We start from the raw sequence: 19,565 nt of genomic DNA, 5'->3' as shown, positions 1-19,565 counted from the left end.
GTTTCTCACCAACGGTACTAATAGAGCTTCTCAATCCCAAAGAAGACTTTAAACTGAGCGGACGTAAGAGATTTCGCCTAATTAGGTTACTCTCCTCTCCGAATAGGCGACTTCACCAGTAGCAGCACAACTGAGATAGTTCTTTTTGTACGAGGATTAGTTTGCTCGAAATGAAAACTTTGATATTTATAGACCAAGGAAGTTTGGACACCAATGAATTTCCAAAACCGAAAATATTCTCAAGATATGCATTATATTCCAGATTCGGTGTCCATAATTCCTGGAAATGCTTTGTTCAAAATATTGACCGAAAATCTCTTGGAAAATCTCCAACTAGTAAATGCACATTACTAATTTTCATTTTTCTAAAATAAAATTAAAAACCTTAAATAAAAGATTCTCAATTTATTTTATTCGATCTGGGATTTTTTTCCTTTAGCCATTAAGGAATAACTTTGAACAATTAAAGATAAGCGTTACTGCACATGTTCAAAGTATGTCGACATCCTTACTTTGTAAGTCCTCTTTCATACTTACAATCTTGAAACCGATTTGCCACACTTCCAAACAAGTTTAGAATTGGTTCATTTTACTTTCAAGAACTATGTGATTGATCAAGAACACTCAATCACAAACCATGGGTTTCACGGATCTACCAAAACAAGTTTCGGTTCTACCTCCACGTGAGTACTGTGCATAGTCACACTAGCTTTCTAAAATTCGGTTGACTAGGTACTAGGATTGGTTCCCCACATATATATGGTATCTAACTTGTACTTGTTGCACATGTCCATAGGATCGGTTCCCCTTTGCCTAAAAACGTGTTGCACACGTCCATAGGATCGGTTCTGCTTTCTGCTAAAAACTTGATGCACCTCATACAAGGATCGATTCCCCTTTTTGATAGTTGCACCTCTTACTAGGATCGTTTCCCCTTTACCCAGAGTCGGTCATACCAATAACACAAAATCGATCATACCATCTTAGGTGATTACTTAAGATCGGTTTCACTAATAAAAGTCATACCAATACAAAGTCAGGCCATTGTGAATAGTTTTACCAAGAACATAAACAAGTCATGAGTGGTTATACTAATCACACATATTGGTAGTTAAAAAGATATGCAATGAATAACAATACCAGTAATGCCTGGTGATTTCTCTTTTGATTCACAAAACAAGTTCATGAATTTACTTCCTTAAAACAAATGTAAAACATTGTTTCCTAGGATAGAATCTTCACCTTATACCCATACATAATCACAATAGAATTCAAACGATTATGTCGATGTCTTATCTACAAAGTTTAATGGTTAAGCAATAAACCTCGTATTGTATTCCTTAATACTATGTCTAACTAGAGTAAATCATTCATGCTTCGCAGTTTTGTTTTCAATATGCACGACTTGAAAGATACTTTTAGGGAATGAAACAGTGCAAGTCAAATATCACTAACCTCAAGTGGAAGGATGATGTTGTCGTTGTAGATCCTTACTTCTTCACGTCTTCGCAATACTTGTAATGTCTCATATCCTAATACTTTCAAGCCAATCTATACGAAGTTGACTCTAGTACATAATCAAGCGACTCTTAAATGATCTTTGGCTCACTAAAATATGACAACCAAACTTGACATACCAACGCTTGGTGGGTTCAACCGAGCTATGCTCTAACAGTTCAGTTGGCTAGCTTCGGCTAACCATTCATGAGCGTGGTCTTATACACAATTCGGTTATGGTTCATCCTAACCAAAGTGTAGATTATGTAAATCAGATTCAAAGATTCATCTAATGGTGGATGTTGTTTGCTTGGTTCCAAAGCTGTCTTAGCTTAAACCTTAAGCAACCTATGATTTGAATGTCTATATAAGGAGAACCTCAAACAACTTGGATCTTTGAATCTCGACACTACTTTTTGGTATGTCCTAGTTGTAACTAGAGTCATCCTCCTCAGAAACCTTTTTAGGGTTTAACGACTACAAAAACTTCATAGGGATTCGTGAAGTCAGGTCCAACTATTGTTTATCTGATAGCTCGAGTATCCTGATCTTGATCGATTGTTCAGCTTCTCACTTGATCAAGATAGATAGTAATCATCAAAGTTCTCTTCGTCTCAAACTTTATTGATTCCACAAATTTTATACTTGTGAAGTGAATAATAATCTATTGCACTTCGGGTTGCATAAGTCTGTATTTTGAGGTTAGCTAGACTTTGTCCATTGCTATCGATTTATATTTCATTGATCTTTGATCAAAAAGGGAATCACATATATAGGCCTATCTGTGGGAGGCAGATTGGTTTAAAGTCTTCAATTGTGTTGAAGCAACTCTTAGTTGGTGCGACGTCATCCAAGGTAATCAATTGTGTTGAGTACGGTTAGGATTCAATAGGCGTAAGAAACGCGAATGTAACTGAATTTCTGGGAGGGTTCGATTCGGTCTCTACTACATTCCAGTCCGAAGTTAATTGGTATTAGGCTAGTGTTTGTAGCGGCTTAATACACTTTGGTGTTCAATCTGGACTAGGTCACGGGGTTTTTCTGCATTTGCAGTTTCCTCGTAGACAAAATTTCTGGTGTCTGTGTTATTTTTTTCAACATTATATTGTTTATCTTTATAATGGAAATATCACAGGTTGTACGTATATCAATCATGGTAGACACGTTCGACTTTGTTTGTTGGATACGACTTGATTACTTGGGAAATTGATCTTTGGAATCACCCAAGTATTCTCACACGTAAATCAGGTTCACGGACTAGTCTTTGTAAACTTTCTGATTGTGAGAGTTAGAGATATAACTCTAAATACTATTCCTTGATTGAGATTCATTAAGTTGAACTCCCGAAATTGTGTTAAGTTTGTCCATACAGATTACCTAAGAAAAGTTGGTGGTGTATTTTGGTACCCCACATTTTCAAATATGTATCAACAAAATAACACGGAGCTGCAGAAATGTTGTTGTTCGTCCTTACAAAGATTTTCTAAGTTCACCGATCAGCAGGTACAAACTATTCTTGATTATTCACTCCAAAGAGTTGTTTTTTACACCTCATAAATGAACATAGGTATTTGGCATCTGGGAAAAAAAATACTTTTTCAGTTAAAACATACTTTTGCAACTGCTATCAACCCCCAAAGAGAGATGCAAGTTTACAAATCAGATTTTGATAGATTGCGGCAACGGACATGGGAGAGGTATGAATTAAACGCTCAAGCGCATATTACTGAAGCCCAGTACCTCCAGTGGTACCAGACGATTGAGAAACCTACAATATGTTTTCACAACATTCACATTTATGGGTTTGATTTTCTGGCATTAGGACTAGAGATGGCAAACAAGCCAAAACCCGCGGATTAATCCGTGCCCGGCTCGTGAAAACCCGAACCCGGCTCGGCTTGTTTTGAAACAAGCCGGGTTCGGGTTGGAGAAATGTCAGCTTGTGAGTAAACGGGTTAACCCGTCCCGGCCCGTGAACCCGCGGGTTCAACCCGTAAACCCGTGACCCTCTTTATAGTGGATGGGTATGTTTACAATGCTTCCAAGGAACCCAAAATCCTTATGACTGGAAAATGACAGAGCGTATGAGTTATCAACCATGCGATGAGGAAGGAAAACCGCTTTGAGGAACTGAACCAAAAGAGGTCAGAGTTAATATCGAACATTATTATTCGTTTTCTTAATCCTCGTCAAATTGGTTCACATGTTTAAATATGGATTTGTATTCTTAGTCTAGTATAACTTCCCGCTTTGAAAAAGCATTTTGGTGCTTATAGATTTATTTTAACGGTGTTGTTTGATATGCAGATGTGGAGAGTTCCTGATGTTCCACTCAAGGATAAATATCAGTTTACATACTTCTCACATAAGGTAAACAGCTTGGATACTGCACCTAGGCAGATGTTGGCATCAGATTCTCGTTTACGTCCTGATAGATATGCACTTGAGAAGGGAGAACTATCAAAAATCAGCAAGGAGAAAAACAGCCTAGAGGTGAGACAGAGAAAGGAAAGGAAAAGTAGAGAAGCCAACGGCGACACATTTACTCCAAAATGGTTCGACTTGACTAATGAAGTAGTAACTACACCATATGGCGAAACACCAATTTACAAATACAATTATAAGTATAATGAACACAGAGCAAAAGTGAATAGCTTAATCGAGGTTGTGCAACCGATTGAGTTCAACCCTTGGCAATATGGACAAGAAAAGATGGCTTAATTAGCAACCCTTGTCAGTTCTGAAACGGGCGGGCTAACCCGTAACCCGCGGGTTCAACCCGTTACGGGCACGGGTTGAAGAAATGACAACCCGTGAAGAATTTCAACCCGCGGGTTTCAACCCGTATTAACCCGAACCCGTGTAACCCGTAACGGGCAAGCCCCGACCCGCCCGTTTTCCAGTTCTAATTAGGACGTATGGGTCTGAATATGACCTTCGTTCCTAGCCAACCGCCTCCAGAAGAATCATGTTTTATGACTTACCCCACCACAGATGGAAGTTTTTCATAATGTTCACCAAATATGCATGAAATACATTGGGAGTTTCCAAGTTTAACTTTACAAGAAGAGACAATCACGATCCCGATAGTTTTGACAGATATAGTACGTACCTATCCAGATTACAATGTGGAGGCTAGTTAAGATCAATTGAAGACAAAGCTTAACAATTTGTATTGGATAAATCAACAAATAGCGAGATTGCACTTGAAGATGGTTCAGAGGTGGTAGACGGATACCATGTTTGGATTGAGCCCAACTATGAATCCTGATGGTCGTGATCGGTCTGGCAATACTTGTAGGAGCAATGCATCATGGCACGAAGTGCCGGATACAAAAAACTAAATTGTGCATGTTCCCCAACATCAAGTAATTCAACCATATCTAAGACTCCTTTCAACATCATACTCGGCCCGAAACCAGACTCAAAGTTATTATATTATTGCACCACCACAAGCAACCTCTTCTACATTTGTAGCACTTCTCCTTTACTACCACCCGATTCTGTTTTTCAAAATTATGGAGATATAGGTCAATTCTCAAGTTTGTTGGCAAGTGGGAGTATTCCGGGTCTTGAAAAATGGAATCAAGGTGAAGAAGGCAATGATGATTGACATTAAAAGAGTTGTAACGTTTATTTCTGCTACTAATGTAATTCTAATTTTATTAAAAAAAATAGTGCTTTCTGTTAAAATCAAATTACATATTACAAATTAAACATTACAATTACTTCTAGTTGGAAACTGTCATTTAATTTATTAACTCAATTGAACAATCAAATACTTGTAATTGATCATCTTTATTGAGACGTACTCGGTGGAACAACATCGGGCTGAACGTGTTAAACTGCCTAAAGATTTTGAAACAATCTTGAAAACGGAATACCATATTTTTCCATCTTCGTCATTCATCTAAAGATCTTCTTACCATCTCAGCATCAATTTCACCCCTCAGTCTAAAAATCGATTGGCTTGCATGGTTAAGGCTGCAAAATCACTTACTTCTTTCTTAATTGTTTGAAAACGATTTTGTATGTCGCGTATAACACGACGAGTCGGGTTACGAGTGTCACCGCAAAACTTCTCGTAAATAACTATCCAGAAATTCACACCCGGGTATTTTGGTTCAGCAAGCTGACTTTGTAACAAAACATAATTTCTGCAAATACCTAAATCTTCTTCTTGAGTATACTGAGATCGCCGAGCTAACAAGGGTCGAGACATTTTTTGATAAATCATATTGAATGAAGAGAAAAATTAATGTGAATTTTGAGTTGAAAGAGATGAACTTATAGGGGGAAAAAATTAGAATCGTTGAAAAAATGATTTTTGATTTATCCGTTGGCGGATTGATTAAAACCGCCTGGGGATTTAGTTGAGCCGCGTGACTCTTGTTGAACCGCGCGGATTGTTTTTAACCGCGCAGCTTCACAAGAGACGCGCAATTGATCAACGACCGTAATGGGCTAATGTATAAGTTTGTCCGTCTCCCAAACCATTTTTCTCTTTTGTTGAGCCCATTGTGAGATCAAATTGACGTGACCATCCCATAGGAATTGCCCAATTGCTGCAACATTTGATATTTCATCCAAGAAAAATTTATCCAACGGGAGATTAGCCCAGTTGGCCAGGGGTCGAGTTCCCAAGCTATAGGTTAGGGATTTGCGTTGTCCCTATAAAAAGAAAAAAAATGTTTATCAACACAAAGCTTTGCAGCCACAACACATTCATTTGTTTCATGGGAACAAGTCTAACGGTACACTAGCGCAATATTAGAGGATAGTTAAAATATGAACCATTCCAAGAGAAACTGTCAAATATTAGAGGATTTGGGAACAAGTTTTACAGATTTAAAAGATCAAATTCATCCGAACCACTCCAAGAGAAAGAACAAAATACATACATACGAACATCTCCCATGAATACAGATTGAACAGTGATTTTCAATGGATCGTGAAGAATGGTAGTAACTAGTATCTAGTTGGGAATCAGTTTCAAGAATAGAAATCGCAAAACATGTCTTCACTGTTTCCCATCAAAACGCAGTTGCAAATGTCAGTGCTGGAATACTTACAAGCTCAATTAACAAAAAAAACAGTAGTAACAAGTTAGTACACTTATAGGTATGTCAAAATTTACTTCCAGCTAACTGATCCATTTCTTGTATTTAAAACAAGAACATCAAAGAAGATCACCGTTGAAGGCGTAAGCTATATAACTTGGGGCCAAACGGATAGATTTCAGTAGGTGGACCAGTATATTTACCCCAACTGATAGTCGCACTCATATCAGGTTCACCAGCAGGAACTGGCAGATGAAGCTTGATTCCATTTGTCATTCGTGTCATCGCCCTCTCAACTGCTTCCTCAATTTTCTGGAGTGTTACTGGATCTTCTGTGAAGTCAAATCCATTTTCTTTAACTCAGACACAATAATATCCGGCACGTGCTTATCAGCGCCTGTTATTATTTCCTAAGAAGAGAGTTGAAGCAAGCAGCAGTTAGTAGCGGGGAAATCTAAACATCACAGGAAAGTTTACCAGATAAGACCATATGGCATATAGTAACATACCCAAATACGAATTTTAAATATGTTATCGAGATAGAGTTTGAGCCCGCATCTTGAGTTTTTGCCATTGGGAAAAGAGTCTTTAGTTTTCTCAATATTATCAATCATGCACTTCACAAAAAAAGCATCGGATGCACTATCCATTATGCTTCCTATTCGTTCTTTGAAAAGTGAAGCCTCTACAAAACAAAACTCTGATAACTTGTCTCCACTGGCTGACTCTGTAGCCTCCTTAACTCGCACGAGATATGAGTGCAAAAGCTCGCTCAAGTTACACCAGCCCACGACATCTCCTTCTCTGTATTCAAAGAATGTATGCCCACTGGGAATCTCAAGTACCTTTTTTACCACGGGCTTGACAGGCCTACTGTGTTCTTGAGATTCGTCATTTGTGCATGCATACTTGAAAACTACCTTTGTTAGGTTGGACTTAGTTTGGTTCTGTTACATAGTATCGTTACACAATAAGAAAAACATAAAATCAAAATCTATGATTCTTGATGACAACAATCCAAAAGGGGAAAAACAACAAATAATCTGCGCAACTGGATAACTGTGACCGACGCTTTTGAGCTGGAAAAGAAACAAAAATGTAAAATCAATTTACTAATTAAGAAGTTGCAGTAACATTCATGGCAAAGGGAAAGAATCTTAATCATGCCCTTCTACCCAAACTTGTGAATTGTTTGCCCAATAGTGAACTTGTCCCTGGGCCGTTGACATTCCTTAACACCTGAATAGAGAACACCAAACGAAAAGAAAAAATTACGAACAGTTAGTATGGACAGGCATTGACATTAAAGAATGAGATCCGAAATCAATTTCTATTCACATGTAGAAGGGCGAACAGAACACAAAGTGGTTCAGGCAAGATCATGAACTCATGAATTACTAGACATGCGTCCTTAATTCGAGACATAGTCGTAAGAACATCATTACTTCAATGAATGAGCAAAAAGGAGCTCACATGGTAACGAGAAACCCCTCTACTGGGCTAGAGCTATTCCCTAACCAAAGTCGCAGTTACATACTTACATGGGATCTGTGTATAGTTGTTACAAGTCATTAAGCCCGCTGAATCAGTAGAGTCGCCCACTAGGGCAATTGATTGTTTGCACAGCCGTAGGTCTTAAATCAAAAGAAAAAAGATGCGTTTTTTCAGTACCCACAAGAAACTGAATATAGCACAAGCTTCACTGGCAATGGAGTATTTTGTAACTTTATGCCCTATATATTGGTTATGAACTGAGCCCAAGGGGCGATATCAATGAAGTAGACTTGACTAGTAGGAGCACATCCATTTTGCAAAACTCGAACCCCCTATAGGGGGAAATCTAACAAAGTCCTCATGATGCAACAGCATCTCTAATTCCGTAGATGAAGGACCTGCTGTATCTTGCCTAGATTGAATACATGTCTTGTAGACAAAGAACAGTTGGAAGGAAACAAGTTAGGGAACTGGAAAGAGCACTCATCTCACTGAGCAATAAAGCCCTAAAAATAAAAATCATGCCCCATTCTGATAATTCTACACTTTGTCCAACTAATACTTCAGTACTCAAACAAGGGTATAGAGTCTGAAAAAGCACTAAATTACCGATTTTTTTTTTTTGACACATAAATTACTGAAATTCATGCTTAATGGAAAATATTAGAGAATCCCTAAGAACTGAAATCTAACAACAATGATAGACCCAGTGAAAGTACCCTAATTTGTCAAAATGAAAAAAAATGGAAGGATCATGTTATAACTTTGAAGAAGCTTAATAACACCAAAAAACGGTTTTTGAATGAAACCCAAAATAGTCGGAGAACTTACAGATTCATAGGAAGAAAGAGAACTGGGAAGCTGAGCACGGCGAGTAAAAGCCTTGAGAAATACAGAAATCGCCATTGATACCAGCAGTAGTAGCTTGGTAGGGTTTTAAAAAGATGGAGACTGGATGGAGAAAAGGGTTTAGGGCTTTAGGCAAACGAGGGTTTTGAGGAAAGTGCTGATGGTACTGGAAAATTCCATTTGATGGAATCTGAAAAAGCAAACTGTAGAATCAGGCATGGAGACAAAATTGTCATCCTGAACTTCACAGGGTCTAACCAAGCTGGAGAGGCCCATAGGATTATAAACCGCAGGATCTTAGATTGCCCAAACAATGTGGGACTAATAATCTCAACATCGGAGGAGAAAAAGATGTATCAAGCTGCACCAGCTCCAATGGCGACCAGAGATGCAGCTACACCTACTAAACTCGATTCCGTGTTAATCAAATTCATCTGAACCACTCAAAGAGATAGAACAAATACATACATTCGGACGACTCCCAAGAATACAGACTGAACAATTATGTTCAATGAATCCTGAACGATGGTGGAATAAGTTTAAAGAGGTTAGCTGCAAGATAGAAATCACAAAACATGTACTCATTGTTTTCAATTAAAATGAAGTTGCAAATGTCAGTGCTGGATTACTGTGAGTACGTTATACTTGCAAGCTCAATGAACAAAAAAACAGAAACAGTAGTCACCGGTTATTACATATATTAAGTATGTCATGGTTTATTTCTTCCCAGCTAACTGATCCATTTCTTGTATTCAAAACAAGGAGATCACTGTCTACGGCGTACTAACAAATTTGGGAGGAACATGACAGATCTCAATACAGGCAGACCATCACATTTACCCCAGCTGATAGTCGTACTCATGTCAGGTTCACCAGCAGAAACCGGCAGATTAAGCTTGATCGCATTTGTCATTCGAGTCATTGCCCTCTCAACTGCTTCCTCAATTTTCTGGAGCGCCGCTGGATCTTTTGTCACGTCCAATCCATTACTCTGTAGCTCGGACACAATAGTTTCCAGCACGTGCTTATCACCGCTAGTTATTTTTTCCTGGTATGAGAGGCAAAACAAGCAGCGATTAGTAGTAGAAAATCTAAACATCACAGAGAACTCTCTTAGATAGACCATACAGTAACATACCCAAATACGAATTTCAAATAATTCAGCAAGATTGATTACGAGTTGGGATCCAGCGCCTGAGTTTATGTGACTTGGAAAAATGTCTTCAGATTTCTCAAAATAATTAATCATGCGGTGTACGTCTTGAGCAACAGCTGCACTATCCATTATACTTCTTATACGTTCTTTGAAAAATGAAGGTTCTACCAAACAAATCTCTGATACTCTTTTACCAGTGGTTGACTCTGTGGCCTCCTTATATCGCATAAGTAAGGAGTAACAAAAATCGCCCAAGTTATAATAGCATACATCATCTCCATGTCTGAATTCAGAGTATCTATACCCCGTGGGAATCTCAAGTACTTTTGTTACGGGCTTCAAGGACGTACTTTCTTCTTGATACTCATCATTCGCACGTACATACTTGAAAACTACCTTTGTTAAGTTGGACTCGGGAAGTTTCCTGGTTTCTGTCACATACTATTGTAATAAAGTAAGTAAAACATAGAAATCAAAAGTAATGATACTTGATGACAACGATCCAAAAGGATATATAAAACAACTAACCTCCGCAACTGGATCATTGTGATATGGTTTTGAGCTGGGCAAGAAACAAAAATATAAAATCTGTTTAGTAATCTACTAAGAAAGAAGTTGCAGCCACATTCATGGTCATGGCAAAGGGAAAGAATCATAGTTACCAGTATGCTCTACTACTTGTGAACGGTTTGCTCAATGGTGAACTAACCCAAGGGTTGTTAACATTCCTAAACACCTGAATACAGAACACCCAAACGAAAAGAAAAATTCACAAACAGTTATGAACAGGCGTTGACATTAAAAAAAAAAAAGAGATGCACAATCAATTTCCATTCACATGTAGAAGGGCGACCCAGGAACCAGTCAGCTCAAGCTAGATCATTCACTCGCGAATTACTAGAAATGCGTCCTTAATTCAGGAGATAGTTGTAAAAACAGTATTACTCAACGAATGAGCAAAAAGAAGCTCACACCTTACATTCAGCATTCAAACACCAAGTAACTCCATTCAAACACAAAGGGATATTCCCGCTAATACAATAAGCCCCTCTATGAGGAACTTATAAAGCCGTACCTTATAAGAGCTAATCCCAAATCAAAGTCGTAGTTACATGGGATATGTGTATAGTTGTTACAAGACAGTAAGCCTGTCGAATTAGTATAGCCGCCCATTAGAAAAATTGATTGTTTGTATACTCGTAGGCCTTGAACTAAAAAAGAAATGTTGTTCCAGTACCCGCAAGAAAGCACATATAGCAAAAAGGAAATAGGTTCCATGAACCATCTATCGGTGTAGCCACACCGTGCAAGCTTCACAAGCATGGGAGTATTTTGTAACTTTATACCCTCAATCTTGGTTATAAACTGAGCTAGTGGGCCAATATCAATGAAGTCGAAGTTGAGCACATCCAATTTTGCAAGAACACCCTATAGGGCCAAATCTAATAAAGTCCTCATGATGCAACAGTTTCTAATTTCATAGATGAAAGCACCGCTGATTCTTGCCTAGGTTGAATCTTTCTGTAAATGAAAAGGAGGAGAAAACTTCAAAGAGATTCAGCATCTCTCCCTTTAGTAGACACAGTGCAGTTGCTAGGAAGCAGGTTAAGGTACTGGACAGAGCACTCTAACTCACAGAACAATAAAGCCCTAAAAATAAAAATCATGCCCCATTCTGATAATTCTACACTTTGTCCAACTAATGCTTTAGAACTAAAAACAAGGTTATAATTTGAAACAACACTAGATTATTGAAATGTCTATGCTTAGTGTAAACAACTAGAAAATCCCTAAGAACTGAAGAAATCTAAAAGCAATAATTGATGCAGTGAAAGTACTGAATCCCTAAATTGTAAAAATGAAAAGAAATGCAAGGATCATGTTATAAGTTTGAAGAAGACTAATAACACCAAAACAAGATTTTTGAATGAAACCCAAAATGGTTAGAGAACTTACAGATTCATAAGAAGAAATAACAATGGGAAGCTGAGCACGCCGAGTAAAAGCTTTAAGAAGTACTGAAATCGCCATTGGTACTACCAGTAACTTGGTAGGGCTTTAAGAAAAATGGAGAAAGGGGTTTAGGGATTTAGGCGAAGAAGAGTTTTGAGGGAAGTGCTGATGGTACTGGCATGATGGAATCTGAAAAAGACGGTGTAGAATCAGGCATGGAGACAAAATTGAAATTGTCATCCAACTGGAAAATAAATTTATTTTCGAAAATTCAGAGGGAAAAAGAAGAGGAAATATTGCTTTCTTGAAGGGTGCCAAACTAAACTCATACAATCACGACCTTGGGCTACCAAATTAACGGGCACAACACTTGATTACAAGTTTTGTGGATGGAAATCAGAAATGATTCCCCACCATTTTCCACAAGTATCACACCTTATTTTTTTTATTAATTTTGACACAGCCCGGTGGGTTACGGAAACAAAAAATAACAACAAAAGATTAAAAAAAAAAAAAAAGCTAAATTATCTTCTTCTTTCTTCTATGATAAACCTGTTGTACCTTATTAGTTGCTAGAGTTTCCTTAAGTCTTGAGAGATATCATCATGAAGAAGCTCCACCCAACCAAAAAAATCGGCAGCTCTATTAGTTTCTCTGTAGCAATGAGTAACTTTCCAGGACACAAATTTCTTCCGCGGCTCTTTTAACTCTTCTCCAAATTTGTAGGACATTCTAAGGTGGCTCATGATCAGGATTGTTAAGCAAGTTGTAGACTGTCGTAGAGTCAACTGAAATATGAACTCTAAACTGAGAAATCTTAAGAGACATCTTTAAACCCAATTCCACACCCTGCAGTTCATGCGCAAGCACTGAAATAGGAGGGCTCTCACCACTAGTTGTACTTAAAACCTCAACATATGATCCTGAATGGTACCCCCAAAACTCCCAGCATCATCAGTCTTTAAACCATCAGTATGTATCACTATTTCATCAGTGTTAGGAGAAAGCCAAGTGAAATCAGTGATATCAAGCTGGAAAAAAAGACGATACACCCTTCATCTACTCATAAACCATCTTGCATTCATATTACCCTTCTCCTCACACATGGAATCAGACATTTTATACCTCACATCTTGAGAAATAAGTATGCTGACTTGATCTTGAGAATTTGAGAGAGATCTAAAGATTCTATTATTTGTTTCTCTCCAAATATGATATGTGAAACCATTTAGAACAAGTTTTTTGATGATAGAGCCACAATCCTGGCCTGTGAAATTTTCAGAGCACCAGCTAATTTCCTCATCCCAAGTATTTGCTATCACTCTAACAAAACCTAGCTTCATAAGTAATCCACTCGAAATACCAAAGGAAAAAAATGCAGTCATGGAAAAGTTGATTCTTAGTCTCTCCCTCTTCCCCACAATGAACACATGAAGTATCATAAATAACTCTTACTTCTTGTTTTTAATATTTCATAGAAAGCAAGTTAGGATATAAAAGAGTGTCTATGAATATGTTTTCGAGACCACACAAGATGTTTCCAATATGGACAAGGCAAGTGATCAGAAATAGAAAGATATGTATGTTTAATTGAAAACTGACTCGTAATATTAGATTTACAAAAAACTTGATCACTCTCATGAATATTAAACTGTGCACTAGTGATTTGCTCCACCACTCCTTGAATACTTTCTTCCATGAAAAAGGAAAATCTCAGCCCTCATCTGGTATAAAATCAACAACCTTCGTATCATCAGAAGCATCAATAGTCTCTATAGTAGTTGTATCAACCAAGTTCATTAACCTCCCTTGTGGGTGCCAGTTATCATATACGAAGCTAGTAATGGTTTCATCCCCTATCATAACACCAATATGTTGTCTTGTCAATTCCCTATGCTCTAAGTCTTTTCTCCAGTAACAAGATGAATTCTGGGGAACATACATGGTCCAGAAGTCATGATTCTTGATAAGATTGCTCTTTAACCATGTTTTCCATATAGTCTCCTTCCCAGATATAAGATCCCAATGCCTAAGATTTGCTACCACATTTGTATACTCCAAGTTTTTAACACACAAACCTCCCTCCTCAAAAGCATCACAGATATATGACCAATTAATGGGATTATAGCTCTTGTTTAACTCAGGACCAGCCCACATAAACTTCTTAAACTTATAGTTAAGCTCATTTATCATTCTTTTAGGAAGAATAAAACATGAAAACAAAAAATAAATTTTATAAGTAAAGCTCTTCCTGGATAAGGAAGGAATATGGATTTCCAAGAGTTAATTCTATCATCCACTCTCTCAAGTAAAGGTATACAATCCCTGTAAGAAAGTCTTGTAGATAAAAGAGGGATACCAAGGTACCTTACAGGCAATTCTCCTACAGAACAGTCTAAAATGAGAAGAATCTGTTGCAAAATGTCAGCATTTACATCTGAATGGTGCATGGAATTTTTTTATTGTTCGTTTCAATTCAAGTGCATAAACTGAATTTATCCAAAGCAATCTTAAGAATAGAGGCGGCAGAAATATTACCTTTAAAGAAGATCATGACATCATCAACAAAGAAAAGGTGAACAAGTATCAGACCTTCTCCAATACTTGGTTGTTTTATTAGCCAAAAATAGAGATTACAATTTTAGTGGAAGGGAATCGGGAATGATTCCCCACCATTCTCCACAAGTATCAGACCTTCTATAATGCTTGGCTTCTTTATTAGACAAAAATTTGAAATCCTAGGCAACATAACTAGTATTGATAAAAAAAAGAACCAAGTTACATTGCCTAGGATTTTAACACATCCTATTGGTTTAAGGAGACCCAAACCACGGAAATAAAAAACAACAACAAAAGAAAGAAAACTAAAAAAAACTAAATTATCTTCTTCTTCTAGGATAAACCTGATGTGTCTTATCAGCTGCTAGAATTCCCCTAAAGTCTTGAGAGAAATCATCATGAAGAAGCTCCACCCAAGTACCACCAGCATACAACCCAACCAAAAAATCGGCATCTTTATTAGTCTCTCGGTAGCAATGAGTAACTTTCAAGAACACAAATCTATTTCGAAACTCTTAAACCCTTCTCCAAATATGTAGGACATTCCAAGGTGGCTCAGGATCAGGATTGGAAAGCAAGTTGTAGGATTCCATTGAGTCAAATGCAGTATGAGCTCTGTTAGATCACTGCTCGGTCGAACTCGCAAGCGTTGCTATCTAAAGCTTGTTTGTCAAGTTTAGTTGTCAAAACTATAAGTCTTGATTTCTAGTCTACTTATTGCTATGTCTCATATTAGGATAAAATGTGTAGTTGAGCTTTAGACTTCACAGCGTTCATCGATTGAAGACGAAGAACTACTAAGGGGAGCTTGTGGAACTTCATCAACAAAAGATAATGTGGAGACTTGAACTCATCTATCACTCAGAAATCTATTCTATTCTATCTCATATTGAGACAAAATTTGTATAGCTATATAAACTTTATATTATACACATTTGATATTTCGAGCTGAGTTTAACTCGCTTATATCTTTCTCGAAATATGAGTTGGTAAGCTTTGTGCTTTAACCAAGTTTATAATTATTCTTGACGAAAGTCAAAAGATGATCATGTGAAAATCACCTGGTAAGATCTTACATGATTTGTGTGAGACAGTCATTTGATGTAGGCTCAGAATGTTTTGTATTGATCATTCGATCACTTGAAAATTGCTTATAAGCTAATAGTTTATGTGAGACAACTATTGTCGTCTTCTAAGAATGTTTCAATGATTGAAATGGGAGTTAAGAGCTAAAACCCATGTATGGATACATTACGGTTTGTGTACTTAGTGTACGAACTGTTTTGACATAATTCAAGACCAGAAGTTTGCATACCCGTTCGCAAACTTATTCAACTGTTTAAGTCAGGGTACTTAAGTTTGCATACCCGTTCGCAAACTGATTTAACTGTTAAAGTACGAGATCCAAGTTTGCGTACCCGTTTGCAAACGGTTTCAACTGAATTCGGTCCGGAGCTAAAGTTTGCGTACCCGTTTGCAAACTGTCGGCTTGTGAACAATTCCGGAACTTAAGTTCGCATACCCGTTTGCAAACTTAAGTGGTTCAAGTTCTTAAATCGTTTATGTATGATTTCATACTCATGAACAAATACATTTATAAATTCAGGAATGCAATCTTTGCAAACCGTGGCTAAAATGTTCATGAACTGATTCTTTTGAATCAAACCGATTTTTCTTCAATAGTGTCTTTTATACTTCTATGAGAATATATACAATTGAACAACTCTATGAGTAACACAATTAGATTCATTTGATTATCAATTGATCTAGAAGTGTTAAGATGAACAAGTTTAAAAGAAATGTGTTCATATGGCTAACTTCGGTTAACTGTTATTGAACCAACTCAATATACACGTTTAGGTACGGTTACCCATATCTAAATGAAGGTATATTTCATTTGTGTGTAACAAGCTAAAGACCTTCTAACGGTGGAAAGATATTAGCTTGAATCTTAAATCAGGTTTCATCTAACGGTGAATATTCAATGCTTTGTTACCAAGGTAACAATGATTGCAAACCCTGATTTGAAGACTATATAAGTGAGAACTCTAGCAACAGGGAAACCTAATCCCCACACCTCATGTGTGATACTAGTTGCGACTAGAGTCGATTCTCCTTTAACCTAGGTTTTTCCTAAAACCATTATAGGTTAATGACTTAAAGACTTCATTGGGATTCTGAAGCCAGACCCAACTATTTTCTCTGTAGTTGCGTGTTTTAATCTTACTTTGTTCTATCATATTGAGTACTATCTTCTCTAAGATTTTCTCGAGATTTACCTTCGATAGGTAAGATATAAAAAGTAATCACAAAGATTTTCGTCCCATTCTTTGTGATTCCACAATAACTTGTTCTACTACCATATAGTTAAGTTATTTTGAGGTGATTGATATTTCTAGGCTGTTCTTCGGGAATATAAGTCTGGTATATCAATTAGTTCATGTTCACATTGATTTATCAAAAGACGGAACAAAGACTTCGTAGGTATTTATGTGGGAGACAGATTTATCTATTCTAATAGACTTTTCTGTGTGAGACAGATTTGTTTATCAATTCTTCGACTTTGGGTTGTAGCAACTCTTAGTTGTGTGTGAGATCAGCTAACGGAATCAAGTGCGCAAAGTCCTGCTGGGGTTCAGAGGCGTAAGGAACGCGACTGTACCTTAATCAATGTGATATTGGTTACGGCACAACTATATTCCAGTCTGAAGTTAACTTGTAGTAGGCTAGAGTCTGTAGCATATTAATACAATGTGGTGTTAAAATCTGGACTAGGTCCCAGGGTTTTTCTGCATTTGCGGTTTTCTCGTTAACACAACTTCTGGTGTCTGTGTTATTTCTTTCCGCATTATATTTTCTATATAATTGAAATATCACAGGTTGTGCGTAGTTCAACCAATTGGTAAATCCAACCTTTGGTTGTTGATTGAAATTGATTGACGCTTGGATATTGGTCTTTGGCACCATCCAAGTTATTTCTCATATTGATCCGGCTTACAGATTCTTATCTGTTGGATTACAGATTAATTTGAGAAATAAAGATATAACTCTTGGATATATTTTCCTTGATTGAGTCTGACTGTCTAATTGATTCCCTTGGAATTATATTAGAGTTAGTCCATACAGGTTGCCTAAACGAAATACTGGGTGTGGTTGTTAGACCCCCGCTTTTTCAAGCTCTAAACTGAGAAATCTTAATAGAGATCTTTAAACCCAATTCCACGCCATGTAGTTTATGCGCAAGCATTAAAATATTAGGGCTCTCACATCTAGATGCATTTAAAACCTCGGCATATGATCCTGAATGATAGCCCTAAAACTCTCAATATATCTTTAAACTTTGAACCATAAGTATATATCACTATTTTATCAGTGATGGAGCAAGCCAAGTTCAATTAATGATATCAGGCTGTACAAAAAGACAATCCACTATGTATCTGCTCATAAACCATCCTACACTCATATTATCCTCCTCCTTACACATAGAAGCAGACATTTTATACCTCACATCTTGAACAATAAGTATGTTTACTTGATCTTGAGAATTTGAGAGAGATCTAAAGATTTTTTCATTTGTTTCTCTCGACTTATGATATATGAGACCATTTAGAACAAGTCATTTGATGATAGAGACATAATCTTGACCTGGGAAATTTTGAGGCACCAACTAATTTCTTCATCCCAAGCACTTGCTATCACTCTAACTAAACCTAGCTTCAGAAATAATCCAGTCCAAACACCAGAGGAAAAATGACAGTCATGGAGAAGATGATTCTCATTTTCTCCCTCTTCCCCACAAAGAACACATGAAGCATCAGAAATAATTATTACTTCTTGATTTTATTTTTTTATAGAAAGCAATCCAGAATATAAAAGAGGGTCTAGGAATATGTTTTCAAAACCACACAAGATGTTTCCAGTATGGACAACGAAAGTGATCAGAAATAACAAGATATGTATGTTACATTGAAAACTTACCCGTAATACAAGATTTCCAAAAAAATTGATCACTCTCATGAATATTAAAATCTACAATAATGATTTGCTTCACCAATCCTATAATACTTTCTTCCATGAAAAAGGAAAATCCCAGCCCCCCATCAAATATAAATCAACAACCTTTGTATAATCATGTTAGAACATAGCTCGGTTGAACCCACCAAGCGTTGGTATGTCAAGTTCGGTCGTCATATTTTAGTTTCAAAACTCATCTAGAATTGCTTGGTTAATTACTAGAGTCAACTTCGTTTAGGTTAGACTAGAAAGTCTAAGAATATTGAGACTTACAAGTATTACTCTGAAGAGCTGAAGAATGTGAAGAAGTAAGGACTACAACGAAAACCTCATCCTTCTACTTGAGGTTAGTAATATTGACTTAAACTTTTTTTTATCCCTAAACGAAATATTGGGCGTGGTTGTTAGACCCCCGCTTTTTCAATTGGTATCAGAGCAGGCAAACATGATAAACCTAATAAGTTTGTGTTTGTTTGACCATAAAGACTGTTCCTATGGGAAATCACTTTGGGAAACTTGTTCTGAGCATCTGTAACGCATACCAGAATTCCTCAAAGATTTTCAGAGCTTATTCTTCTCTAGACTGTTGGTCTCTCAAGATAATCTCTCATCATCTAAGACGTTAGAAATCCTAGATGATAGAAAACAATCTAAAGGAAAAACTAATGATTTCTTCAAAAAGGTTCGTTGCAGGAAACGTGTGAATAAAAACTCAAGGATATGGAACCTCACTAGATTTCTTATTAATCTTTTTGAGGAATACTATCGTGATGGATCAATTGACAAAGATCTATTTATGGCTTTTGAAAACGTTTTTAAATCTCTGGAACGACTTGTCTTGATTAAGGAAAAGGCTTGTACTGGAAAAAAAAATTGATTCTGTCATCCATGACATACCTTCGAATTTTGGCAACAACTCAGTCAAAATCGATAAAAAGATTTTTACTAGTGGTGTTGCGAGTTCCAGTTATTGGAAAAATCCT

At 37.0% G+C, this 19,565-nt stretch overlaps 2 protein-coding genes and 1 long non-coding RNA gene across 3 annotated transcripts; 1 reads left to right on the top strand and 2 right to left on the bottom strand.

Annotated features, from left to right (window-relative positions):
• The first annotated feature begins 3,185 nt into the window (after positions 1–3,185).
• On the top strand, positions 3,186–4,218 carry LOC113351826 (oxysterol-binding protein-related protein 3C-like). Its single transcript, XM_026595752.1, has 2 exons — positions 3,186–3,194; positions 3,805–4,218. The coding sequence occupies exons 1-2, from the start codon at positions 3,186–3,188 to the stop codon at positions 4,216–4,218; spliced, it is 423 nt and encodes a 140-aa protein (XP_026451537.1).
• Positions 4,219–6,452: 2,234 nt separating this feature from the next.
• LOC113353843 lies at positions 6,453–9,162 on the bottom strand. The gene is made up of 3 exons (XR_003361568.1): positions 8,883–9,162; positions 7,067–7,796; positions 6,453–6,967 (listed from the first exon to the last, which is right to left on the bottom strand). It is a non-coding gene; the product is annotated as an uncharacterized LOC113353843 (long non-coding RNA).
• A 300-nt stretch (positions 9,163–9,462) lies between these two features.
• Positions 9,463–12,437, bottom strand: LOC113353842 (heat shock 70 kDa protein 9, mitochondrial-like). Its single transcript, XM_026597319.1, has 5 exons — positions 12,013–12,437; positions 10,719–10,792; positions 10,585–10,618; positions 10,039–10,497; positions 9,463–9,948 (listed from the first exon to the last, which is right to left on the bottom strand). The coding sequence occupies exons 1-5, from the start codon at positions 12,085–12,087 to the stop codon at positions 9,667–9,669; spliced, it is 924 nt and encodes a 307-aa protein (XP_026453104.1). The 5' UTR covers positions 12,088–12,437; the 3' UTR covers positions 9,463–9,666.
• Positions 12,438–19,565: the final 7,128 nt, after the last annotated feature.

The sequence above is a fragment of the Papaver somniferum genome, chromosome 2, assembly GCF_003573695.1.
Source record: "Papaver somniferum cultivar HN1 chromosome 2, ASM357369v1, whole genome shotgun sequence".
NCBI classification, from domain to species: domain Eukaryota; kingdom Viridiplantae; phylum Streptophyta; class Magnoliopsida; order Ranunculales; family Papaveraceae; genus Papaver; species Papaver somniferum.
The sequence above is the reverse complement of the archived record's forward strand: the minus strand, read 5'-3'. Positions and strand labels throughout refer to the sequence as shown.